General features: G+C 34.3%; 1 protein-coding gene across 5 annotated transcripts in view; it reads right to left on the bottom strand.

Annotated features, from left to right (window-relative positions):
• Positions 1-10,275, bottom strand: part of LOC132759421 (P2X purinoceptor 4-like) — a 54,982-nt gene extending 44,707 nt beyond the window's left edge. For 2 of the 5 annotated variants that reach the window (XM_060751184.1, XM_060751186.1), the window contains exons 1-4: positions 10,105-10,273; positions 4,487-4,619; positions 3,586-3,657; positions 2,534-2,612 (exon numbers count right to left, since the gene is read on the bottom strand). In XM_060751184.1, the coding sequence (XP_060607167.1) occupies positions 2,534-2,612; positions 3,586-3,657; positions 4,487-4,619; positions 10,105-10,238 (418 nt within the window). In that variant the 5' untranslated portion in view covers positions 10,239-10,273. Of the gene's footprint in view, positions 1-2,533; positions 2,613-3,585; positions 3,658-4,486; positions 4,620-10,104 lie in introns of all 5 variants that reach the window. The other 3 variants (XM_060751187.1, XM_060751185.1, XM_060751183.1) reach the window with 2 other exon arrangements.
• Positions 10,276-12,217: the final 1,942 nt, after the last annotated feature.

The following is a 12,217-nucleotide window of genomic DNA, read 5'->3' as shown; positions in this document are numbered from 1 at the left end:
TGCAATGCACATCTATGCATTGAGATCTATTCACCTACAAAGTTTCATGTTGATATCTCTTATAGTTTTAGAGTTATGCCCCGGACAAGATTTTTCTATAAGGGGAGATAATTCAAAAACTGGGAAAAGTAGAGTTATGGTTCTTTGACACTGCACTCCCCCTCGATGCCCTCTACCACTGTATGAAGTTTCAACAAATTATCTCCAAGGGTTTTCAAGTTATGTTCCGGACAAAGTTCAAAGTATTAAAATTAACAAGGGCAATAACTCCAAAATTAGGACAAAAAGAGTTATTGTTCTTATGCACTGCACATCTACCCATTGAGATCTATTCACCTACAAAGTTTCATGTTGATATCTCTTATAGTTTTAGAGTAATGCCCCGGACAAGATTTTTCTATAAGGGGAGATAATTCAAAAACCGGGCAAAATAGAGTTATGGTTCTTTGACACTGCACTCCCCCTTGATGCCCTCTACCACTGTATGAAGTTTCAACAAATTATCTCCAAGGGTTTTCAAGTTATGCTCCGGACAAGACAACGGACGGACAGACGGACGGACGGACAGACGGCAGACGGACAAGGCGCCGACTATATGCTCCCCCGAAATTTTTCGGGGAGCATAATAAAAACACATACATTTTTTCATCTTTAACATGACCTTATATCGGTCATCAAAATGGGCAAGAAAAAAATCCCTGTCTATATAGCAGATCATATAGTTTAAAGGCGCATAAAGCCTAAAAAAACATAATTTTTATTTTTAGAAATATCAAACAGGAGTTTAATAATGTTTCAACAATGAATTTAGAGCATGTTACATGTTTAAATTCTAAAGAGAGTAGTGCTGAACATGCAGTAATGTGTTGTAAAGGTAGCAAAATGTAAACAAATTAGTATTTTGACTTTCATACAAAATACTTATTCACTATAATTATACTAATGTCTAACATAGCAACAGAAGCAAAACTTAAGTTATGTAGATGAACAATGAGTATATTTTTGGAAACTGTAACAAGATGCAAAAAAATAAGGTTTTAAGAAATAAAATGATAGCATTTCTGAGGCTTAATGGGCTTTACATGAAAAAAAAAATCATACAATTTGATGAAAAAGATCATTATATTCTCATGAAAAAGGTAATACTGTAGAACTTCAGTAAGTCGAAGCTGACATGACTTGCGTAAAAATACTTCTAGACAACAGAACTTCGACTCATGTATCGGTGTCTTCATTGATAAAATTTTGAGTTGTTGACATTTACAAGTGACACTAAAGGCGTAACAAAAGGCAATAACTTAATCAGCTTTTAGTAAATATATTCTGTGTAATTATCACCAGACACTAGGTCTAGGATATAAAAAGTCATAAAAATTCAACTCAAATATAGGTTTTAATAAAGAATATATACTGAATAAAATCTGAACTTTAATTTACATTGACATTTTGAGAAAAAATTGGCACTTTCATTTACTTTGATACATCGAGAAAATTGACTTATCTAAGTTCAACACAGATGTACTCTGTATGTATTACTGTATTTTAAAATAAAAAGAACTCTTCTTATGACCTTTTAAGATTTTAATATCGTTTAGTAAACCGACCACATTTATGCCTTTTTCTAATATTTAACTATTTATGAATATAACTGAACTGTTGCCTTGTGGAAAAAGGAAAAAATGTTTGTGATAATCACAAGGGATACAACAAGTTGTTTCCTTTTGTTATGCCTTTTTGTGAATCACTTGTACATGCTGATAAAACTGGTCATAAAATTGAGGCTGATACAGGTGTTGAAGTCCCAATGTTTTGGAGTTCTTATGTAAGATCGTTCAACTTCAACTTATCGAAGTTATCCTGCTTTTTAATGACCAATAGGCAGAGTTTCTCATATTAACAGAAATTGTACTTATGATTTTGCCACAATGATGTTGCAGATATTTAGGCTTATAAAACTCATTTTAGTCATCTGGACACCAAAATAAGAACTAGAGATTTCATATGAAACCAATTTTCATAACGAAATGTAGCTATTTCTGTCTTTTTTTATGAAATTTATAAAATGCAGCTTTAAAGTGATGAATACTGGGCTACATTGAAGTTTTTGCACACCCACGACAATGACACCACGGAAATCATCACAATAGCTTGACATTTCCTTTGAAACTGACCAGCTAAAAATCATTTTCTAATATTTAGCCATATATTTTTCAAGGACAGTAAGCTTTTGCATGATTTCAGAGGCAGAACAAAAATATGAGCCGTGCCATGACAAAACCAACATAATGGGTTTGCGACCAGCATGGATCCAGACCAGCCTGTGCATCCGCACAGTCTGATCAGGATCCATGCTGTTCGCTGACAGTTTTTCTACTTGTTACTGGGTTTGTTAGCGAACAGCATGGATCCCGATCAGACAGCGTGGATGCGCAGGCTAGTCTGGATTCATGCTGGTCGCAAACCCGTTATGTTGGTTTTGTCATGACGCAGCTCATATGTTGTACTGATATAATTAATTTGCGATCCTACTTACCATCCCCTGCTAGAAGTGGCTCTCCCTTTTTACAAACATCAGGTGAGCTTGTACAATTAGCCCCTGGAATTCTTATATCCTGTTGAATATCAAATACAATTATATAAAGAGGATATTGATTGAGTGAAGGTTTCATACAAAATTTATTGAACGAGTTGCATAAAATCGTATTATTATGCAAGGCTCTGGCTTGAATCTACACAAATGTAATATTCTATTTATCACATATTCAAAACAAAAACCAATTAAAATTACAGAGTCATTTTTAGCTTTGAATGAGTGAAGGATTCATACTGAATTTATTGAACGAGTTGCATAAAATCGTATCATTATGCAAGGCTCTGGCTTGAATCTACACAAATGTATTTTTCTATTTATCACATATTCAAAACAAAAACCAATTAAAATTACAGAGTCATTTTTAGCTTGCTTGAATGCTATGTTTGCATTTACTAAGAAAGCAAATGATGTCACACCAAAATGTTAATACACTAGTTTAATATTGTTTTTATTAAATGGCGTATTACACTCCTGCGCCGTGGTTTATGTGATATACACATGTATTGTTTAATGTTATAATATAATGTTTCAACTGACTGACCTTTGATTCAACTTTGAGACCGAAAATTATATTTCTTATATGTAATTGATAGTATCGTGTATTAAAAATAAGCTTACAGTCATGTATCTTGAAACTCCTGATAGGGATTGTAATTTCTACGATCTTGAATAATTCAAAACTGAAGCTTTAGGTCACAAGGTTAGTCTATTTAACACTGACATATTTAGAATGAGAGCTATCGCAGGAGTGACAAATACTTCCTCATCTCTACAAAGGTTGGTCGCCTAAGTTCATATCCCACATGGAGCTTGCAAGCTCTTGTTTCCTTGAGTAAGAAACTTTTACACTTATTGCTTAGTACTGGTTGGTTCAAGGAATGGATCCGAGAGTGTTTCAATTAGCTTAAAGCTTCCAACACAATCAAGCTAAAATAAATTTGTATAAACAAATGGTACATGTACAAAAAGAAGACAACAAAAAGAAGACGTACCTCTTCACAAGTTCCATTTTTCTGGTCAGGGGTGATAATCAGGTTTGTAATTACAAAGAAAGCATTGTTCTCCTAAAGAAACAAAGACAAAAAAATACTGAGATACATGTAAGTAATACAAATCCAAACTTGTTTTCATTCCATACAATATTTTAATAGATAAAAACAATGATGGGGACACATCTGAATCCCTACACTGTTTTACATACCTTTTTAATAACAATGTTTAAAGGCCCATCCAAGTATTTCTCTCTGAGGCATAATGTATGGTAAATTTTCTGTGTATTTAAGAAACAAATTTTTCTTTATATAATGGCTAGATATATTATATAAAAGCATAGAAAACTCCATCATTTGAAAACTTTAGTCAATTTACTAAATAATTAAAATACAAGATTTTTTGTAAATTTGATTTATAACAAGAGGATAATGATTGTTGATTCAACCCACAGATATCGTTGCTTGCAAAAGGGGATAATTATTCAAAACATATAATTCAACCAGCTTCTTACCATGTGATCAAAAGAAATAAATAAACTCAGTTGGCTCTCTATGCTTTGTGAGGGTCCATCCACCCTTTCAGGCACTGAAGTATAACACTAACAGATCTATATATTTTAATCACTGTTAATATTAGGTCAGGTGTAATTAAGTTGATGTGGTAAAAATGAATATTCTATGACAGTACGGCAGAGTGATTAACACATTGGACCAGTAATCTAAGGATTACTGACTGCATGGATTAAAACCCTGTCAGGGGCAAGCCGTTGTTTCCTTGAGTAAGAAACTTTTTGTTCATTGCTGAGTACTGGTTGGTTCCAGGAACAGAGTGTGGTTTGAGAGTGTTTTGAAAAAGCTGATAGTTTCCAACACAATCATACTAAAACTTATAAATTCTAACCTGTGGAGGGACTATATAGTCTGCCACGTCCCAGATTTTTCCATCATAGTCTGCAACACCTTTCACCTTCGTCGTTATTGCTCCTTGAACATTATCAAATTCTTGATACCCTTTCTTAAATATAATTGCAAATCTGTAAAGAAAAGGAAATATTGGAGGAGTTAATTGAACCGTCGGGTTTTGACCCATTCTATACCATTTATTTGTTCATATAATGCTGTTTAAACTTATAAGCATTACAACAAAATATAAACAAGAGCTGTCACACAAAAGTAACAAATGCCCCCAAAGAGGTTTCTTAAGCATTGCAAAAAGGTATTATGAAAAGAAAAGAGAATGAAAGTAACTAATTGCTTACTATTGTTCTTGTGAAATTAAGTGCTATTTACAGCAAACTTACCACCTTGGAACATAGGTCTTGGAAGCCACACAATGTAGTGAGGTAGACATTTGTGCCAAGTTATTTCAAAGGCCCTAAATGCATGGCAAGTTTACAGTCTGGATAAGATTGTTGTGTAGGTAGGGATGGATATACCGACATGAGCCTTAGCTGCAACACATCGTCTTGATGTGGTAGACACCATTTTATCAATCATGTAGGCCAACTTAATGATAGCCAATTTGTTATATTACATTAGACCTTGAGATGTGTACACCAAAAGCATTTTTAGTTTAATAAAAAACATCAACCAAGGCAACTTGAGTTATTTGTCGGAAACTTATGTACATGGTCAATGTGACTTTGACCTTTGACCCTTAAATCAATAGGGGTTATCAACTGGCCAAGACCAATGCACTCATGTGTTGTCAATATATTGATCAGAAAGTGTTTTACCTAAAAGGTCAATATGATCTTGACCTCTGACCCCTTAACCCCAAAAGTTAATTGAGGTCATCTGACCAAAAGCAATGTATCTGTAAAGGTTGAAGGTCAAGGGTTAATGGGTTGTCCAGTTATTGATAGGAAACCATTTTGACATAAAAGGTCAATGTGACCTAAACCTTTGACCCCTTGACCCAAAAATCAATAGGGGTCATTGACTGGCTGAAACTAATGCAACTATGCAGTTCGAAGGCCAATGGCCAATGGGTTGTCAAGTTAATGATCAGAAACAGTTTTTACCCACCAGGTCAAGACTACCTTGACCTTTGACACAATTTTAATAGGGGCCATCTACTGACCAATACCAATGCACCTATGCAGTTTGAGGGCAAATGGCCCATGGGTTGTGAAATAATTGATAGGAAATCTTACCTACAAGCTCAATATGACCTTGACCTTTGACCCCTTTACATCAAAATCAATAGGGGTCATCTACCTGCCAAGAACAATTCACCTACGAAGTTAGAGGGCTTACAGCCCATGGGTTGTCAAGTTATTGATAGGAAATGGTTTTTACCTACAAAGTCAAAGTGACCTTGACCCCAAAATCAAAAGGGGTCATCTACTTGCCAAGACCAATGAACTTATGAAGTTTGAGGGCCAAAGACCCATGTATTGTCAAGTTATTGATCGGAAACCATTTTTACCTACAAGGTCAAGGTGGCCTTGACCTTTGACCCCAAAATCAATGGGGTCATCTACCTACCAGAGACCAATCCATCTACAAAGTTTAAAGGCCAACAGCCCATGGGTTGTGAAGTTAATAATAGGAAACAGTTTTTACCTAAAAGGTCATTGTAACCTTTACCTTTGACCCCAAAATCAATAGGGCTCATCTACTGGTCATGAACAATCCTCATCTCAAGTTTGAATTTCCTTGGGGTACGTGTTCTTTAGTTATTGATCGGAACGCTTTTACCTACAAGGTCAATGTGATTTGACCCCAAAATCAATAGGGGTCCTCTACCTGCCAAGACCATCGCACCTATGAAGTTTGAAATTCCTAGGCCTAAGCTTTCTTTAGTTATTAATCTGAAACCATTTTCTACTTAGAAGGTCAATGTGACCTTAATATTTGATCCCTTTACCTCAAAATAAATAGGGGTCATTTACTGGTCATGAACAATCCTCATACCAAGTTTGAAGTTCCTAGGCCTAATTGTTCTTAAAATTTAGTTATTGATTGGAAACTATTTGACCTACGGACAGATCAACAGACCAACACACAAATGCAAAGCAATATATCCCCTTTTCTTTGAAGGGGCATAATTATGGCGGGATAATGTCTCTTGCAGGCAGGTATTAAGGTAAGCAGGTAGATCAGCAATCAGACAGACCTTAATGTAGACAGATTAGCAAGCAGTCAGGGCCAGCATGTAGGAAGTACTATACAAGCAATCCCGACATCTGTATCACTATACTGATATACTTATCTGTATTTCTGCACAAATGATGCTCTTAACATTGATCAAATCTGCAGAGGTGGAGCAATGTCTTATATACATGCACACACCTTGCCTGAAACTTTGATGTCTTGAAATTAACTAGATGCGGAAAGTAGAAAAAATGATTTCATTACTTATATACATGTATTATTAAATCTCCTGACAATATCAATGCTAAGAGCAATATTGTTCAAACAATTTCTTATTATATTTCATCATGTCAGATTGTCACGATTCATCAATAATGCAATAAAATATGTGAAATAACACAACAATAGAGTAAAGAGGGAAAAAATGCTTGTCTTGGACCTTAGATGATACAGTGAAATGGAATTGACTTACACAACAAAGCTTTAATGAAATTGTTGAAGATATTTTTAGATTGAACCATAATTATCTTTCCATTACTATAATACATAATTATTATTATCTATGAAATTCAGCTTGAACTCCGCTTTCTTTATTTTGTTCAGTTCTTAAGAAATATGATCCTTTTATTATTAAAAATCATCAGACTGTTAGTATGTTACAATCAATGTCAAAAACTTTTGAGAAAATTATAAATGAACAATTAAGCTACCATTTTGAAAATATATTTCATAACTATCTAGCCGCTTTCAGACCAGACTACGGATGTCAGACAACTCTTTTGGGTCTGGTTGAGGACTGGAAGATGGTATTAGATAGAAATGAGCATGTGGCAGCAATCCTAATGGACCTGTCCAAGGCTTTTGACTGTCTTACAGTCCAAAAGCTAGAGGCATATAGGTTGTCTGAAAATTCATGTGCTCTAGTTTCAAACTACATTATATCTATCAAACAGAAAACAAACAGTTAAAATAGGAGAATATCATAGCACTTGGCTTAAAACAATTAAGGGAGTGCCTCAAGGCTCTATTCTTGGACCTATGACCTTCAACATCTTCATGAATGATATTTTTTTACTATTTTTAAGTTTTAATTCTTGATAAATGTAAAGTAGGCATATTTACTTTTTTTAATAGTGTGTCATAATGTAGAATTAAAATCATTGAATACTATTCTTATTTTTATTATTATTTTTTTATTTATTTCACATTGCTACATGTATCCAGGGGTTTATTTAAACGGACACCCGCTTGCCTGCTTTGGGTAGAAATCGCCGGGGCAAGTGTAATTTGAAAGCAAATTGCCTGGTGGGCAAGTGAATTATTTTATTATTTTTAATAAGTTCCAAAAAATAAGAGGTATGTATAAAACTTTTATACAAATAATTCTATGTAAATAGATTTAAACATCTTCATGTAAAACCTTTTTAACAAATTACTTTTATAAATATATTTGAAAGGGAAACCCCAAACAAGACTGGTAAATCTGTGAAACAGTTCTTTCGTTTTAAAGAAAAATTGAGTACTCTATTTGATATGGCCCAGCAAATAAATTCAGCCATGTCGTAAGAAAGAAATCAGTCATTTGTTCTAGTTTGACAATATTTTGCTTGCAAACTTGTTATTTTTGGAACTTGTTAAAAATAATTTTAATAAATATTATTCTCCTCGAATCAATATCCAGTGACGTCACAAAATGGAGTCGGCGACAAACTCAGATCGTGGGAAATAATCAGAAAATGTTGAATTATTCCTACATAGCTACGTAATTAAAAAAAGTTATCGGTGGTATTTGATGCATTTATGTATTGTTTATCGAAATGGCCAGATAAATTATTTTGATCCGTCACAATGTTTTGTTGATTTGTTCGGCGTAATTTATGTTGGGGTGGGGAAAAGGTGTTTCATTCCTTGTGTTTATTTATACTGTATAGGGGGTATATTTTGGATATTATCAGTAATATTGATAGAATTTCAAGTTCCTGTGGTAAACCCCTGATGTATCATACTTAAACTATCAGCTCATTTTTTATACTACAGTCATTTATTATTTTAAACTGTTATTACCTTTAATACAATATGTACTGTATGTGCGTGTCATCATACTTTGCTTTAATTTCTTGCTACTTTTACAAAATGTATTTCATGCCTAAAGTTGCTACTAGTTTTAAATGTTTTTACTTTTCAGATCTGTTAAATGTTCAGTGTTTGAAATTAGCAGTAGTCCTATGGCCCCTGACAAATTAATTTCTCCTCGGGCTACCAACTTTTCATGGTAACAAGCCCGACCAGGCTACTGTATTTTCAGAGGCAATATAAACAACTGTTTTGAACAAATGAATTGTGCTAGTGAAATGTCTTTTGGGCTAGTGAATATTTCAATCTGGTAGTCCGACCAGCCTAGTGGATTCAAATCCTAATTTCTTACACTCAGAGCAACAGATAAGCGTATAAGCGTATTTGCGTATTTACGCAATTAATTTTATAAAATACGCAATTGATTTTTTAAGAATGCGTATCAAAACCCATTAAAAAAAATAAAATACACAATTGTCTTAAAAACCTGTGCGTATTGTCATTTTTATCACTGCAAAATTAATCTGTCGTACACTCGTAGTTTTGGACAAATTATATCGATATGCATGATATCCGAATATTCCCGAATCAATGCTAACTAATCAATGGTCTCCGGTCTTCGACGGTCCCCGGTCTCCAAAGCCAGACTAAGTAGGAGACCGTCGATTTGTCTACTCAGGTTGACGGTCTTTACAGACCGGCAGAGACCGTTGATTTTGCGGAGACCGTCAATAAGTAGGTCCCAGCTGTATCAATAGACACTTTGAAAAGCAATATGGCGTCGTACAAAGTGAAAATGATTTGGAACAAAACAGTCGCAAATAATCAAAAATCAGTCAGAAAATGAACTTGTTAAAAATATTATGAAATTTAACATGAGCATTTTATATATAAAAAATAAAACAATTGTGAAAAGTTCTAGTAAATTGTTAATCCTATTTTCTTTTTAAAACAGTTAAGATATATAAATTTAATTTTATTGATATTGAAACCATAAAATTCATATCTTCATAATTGAATACCCAATTGATCTTGAAATCAAAGGGTATCGAGTTTTGGGATACCCAATTAAATGGAGCCAATACCCAATTCCAATGGAAATGATGGAGTAATACCTAATTCACTTTTAAAGCTTATCTGTTGCTCTGTACACTGAATGTTAGCAAATATGTTTTATGTATCTAGTATTGTCGGTAAATAGCTTATTAGCCAATGTTTCTTGTAACATGTAAACCGACTTAAAATAAAGTTTCTTGTATCAGTTTATCATGTTTATAATCAGTATAATGGTAAAGTGAAACCAAAAATTTCTATGAAAACCACGCAATGTCATTTACACTGACTTACCCTATAATATAGCCAATAATACAAAGTTGAAGAAATCTGTTAGTGACACCAACTTTTTTGCTTTTAATATGTACAATTCTTGGAGTATCATACTCGAAAAACACACCAACAACGGCGCTACAAAAAGCCCCCATTTTGTCTGTCACATGATCGTGATTAGCATTCGGAACAACTCGAAGTTTTTCTATATTCGTAACTTTTCGGTCCTTCCCGTCAGTCATCGGCCCTTATCGTCAAAATTTTGACGAGACTTTTAAATTAAATAAACCCCAATTAAAGCGTAAAATCAAAAAATTTTAATGAAATGGCCCCATTTTTTTTTAAATTTTAACTTTAGGGGAAAAATCAAAAGTAACCAGTTTTGACGGCTTTTCATCCCTTTGAGGCCTGCAATAGTTAAAAAAATTGCCCAATACGAACAGGCCCAAAAACCAATCGTAACCAACTTCGGCAATCTCCGTCAAGTTCGGATTCTTGAAGTCGCCCGAGTGTTCCGATTGGGCCCAAAACATCACTTTTTCATCAAGGGGGTGTCAAGGGGGTGGTGCGTCCTGCCTGCTTGGGGTTTGATGGGGATCACAGACCCCCCCCCTCAAAAAAAAAAATCCCCTCCAAAAAGAAAAAAAAATTTAAGTGGGGTAATAGCAAATCAAGAGCTTTTAATAAATTTGATATAAAATTTATAAACCCGCACTCTGTTGTACTGAATAAGCCCGCGTCCTGCCTAGCCTCTGCATGCATGTTGAAAATGGCTCACTGATAATAAGGGAACATAATAATTCGTTACATATTTGGAAAAGACAGAGTCCATTTAAATTTGCATCTTAACCAAGACTTAGGTCATGTGATCAAATTTTATTATTGTAAGTAACAAAACATGCAGCAATTGGAAAGCTCCGCGCTAAAATAGCCTAATAACAGAACTTAAACCAAATCATTCCTACCTCCCACAGGCATTTATAGCTATCAATTTAATACTATTAAAGTACATTTTGAAGTTGATGAGACATAAGGCTTGAGTACAGATGGCTTTAAGTATGATGAAGTGGAAAAAAGTCTTACAGATTAGTTTATGCTGAAAAGAAACAGAGAATTCGAGAGATATGAATTTCGGAACATATTAAACAACAGGACAATTCATATGTAGATCAATTGTACACAAGACTCTGCCAAAAAGCAGAAACTTGCGAATTTACCAATAAAGAAGACGAAATCAAAAACCAAATAATTCAAGGCTGTACTTCAAGAAAACTTAGAACAAATATCTGGAAGAAGACACGCCTCTAAAAGATATGGTGACAATGGCAAGAATTAACAATGGGGATTGCGGAAAAACAAGCAAAAGCAATGAAGCCACAATAGAGGAGATAAATAAAATTAAAGCCGCGACAGATACAAATTACAGTTATCAACGTCAAGCACAAGTTAACGGTAACAATTATTATACAATCTAAACAAAAATGTAGAATCTGTGGTGACAAATACCCAAATCAAAACAAGTGTCCAGCATATGGAGCGACATGTAATTATTGTCACAAGGAAAACCACTTCAAAGCAGTATGCCGGAAAACGTACGCGTAAAAGAGCTCAGGTTCATTGAATTGAGCAGAACAAAATGACCAATCGTCGTGCGACCCAAAGCCATTATATAGAGTGAATGTTTTGACAAATGACAAAGTTCCGAAGTTAAATTTATCAATAAATTGTATTAAAAGACAAACCTTCATTGACACAGGAAGGTTAATAAATATTATCAGTCAGAATGTCGTTGACACCAGTAGAAAAACGCTACAGCCAAACAGAATGAGAAATGCTTGCATGTGTTTGGGGCTGCAAACATTTTTACATTTATTTGTACGGAAAGGCATTTAAAAAAGTTACAGATTGCCGACCACTGCTCTCAGTATGCACGAACTCAAAACTAATACAGTCTGCTAGACTTGAACACTGGCGATTAGGACTACCACTTACAACTTTACTGTCAAGCAATACCTGGGAATAAAATATTACTGTTCCTGACATCCAGTAAATAACTACTCTCAAGAACATATAGCATAGGACTACGTGAATTTTATTGCCAATTCCGCAGATCCCAGTTCATCAAATCTGCAAG

This window comes from Ruditapes philippinarum, unplaced genomic scaffold, assembly GCF_026571515.1.
Source record: "Ruditapes philippinarum isolate M1 unplaced genomic scaffold, ASM2657151v2 ctg2377_1_1_1_1, whole genome shotgun sequence".
Taxonomy (NCBI): Eukaryota; Metazoa; Mollusca; class Bivalvia; order Venerida; family Veneridae; genus Ruditapes; species Ruditapes philippinarum.
The sequence above is the reverse complement of the archived record's forward strand: the minus strand, read 5'-3'. Positions and strand labels throughout refer to the sequence as shown.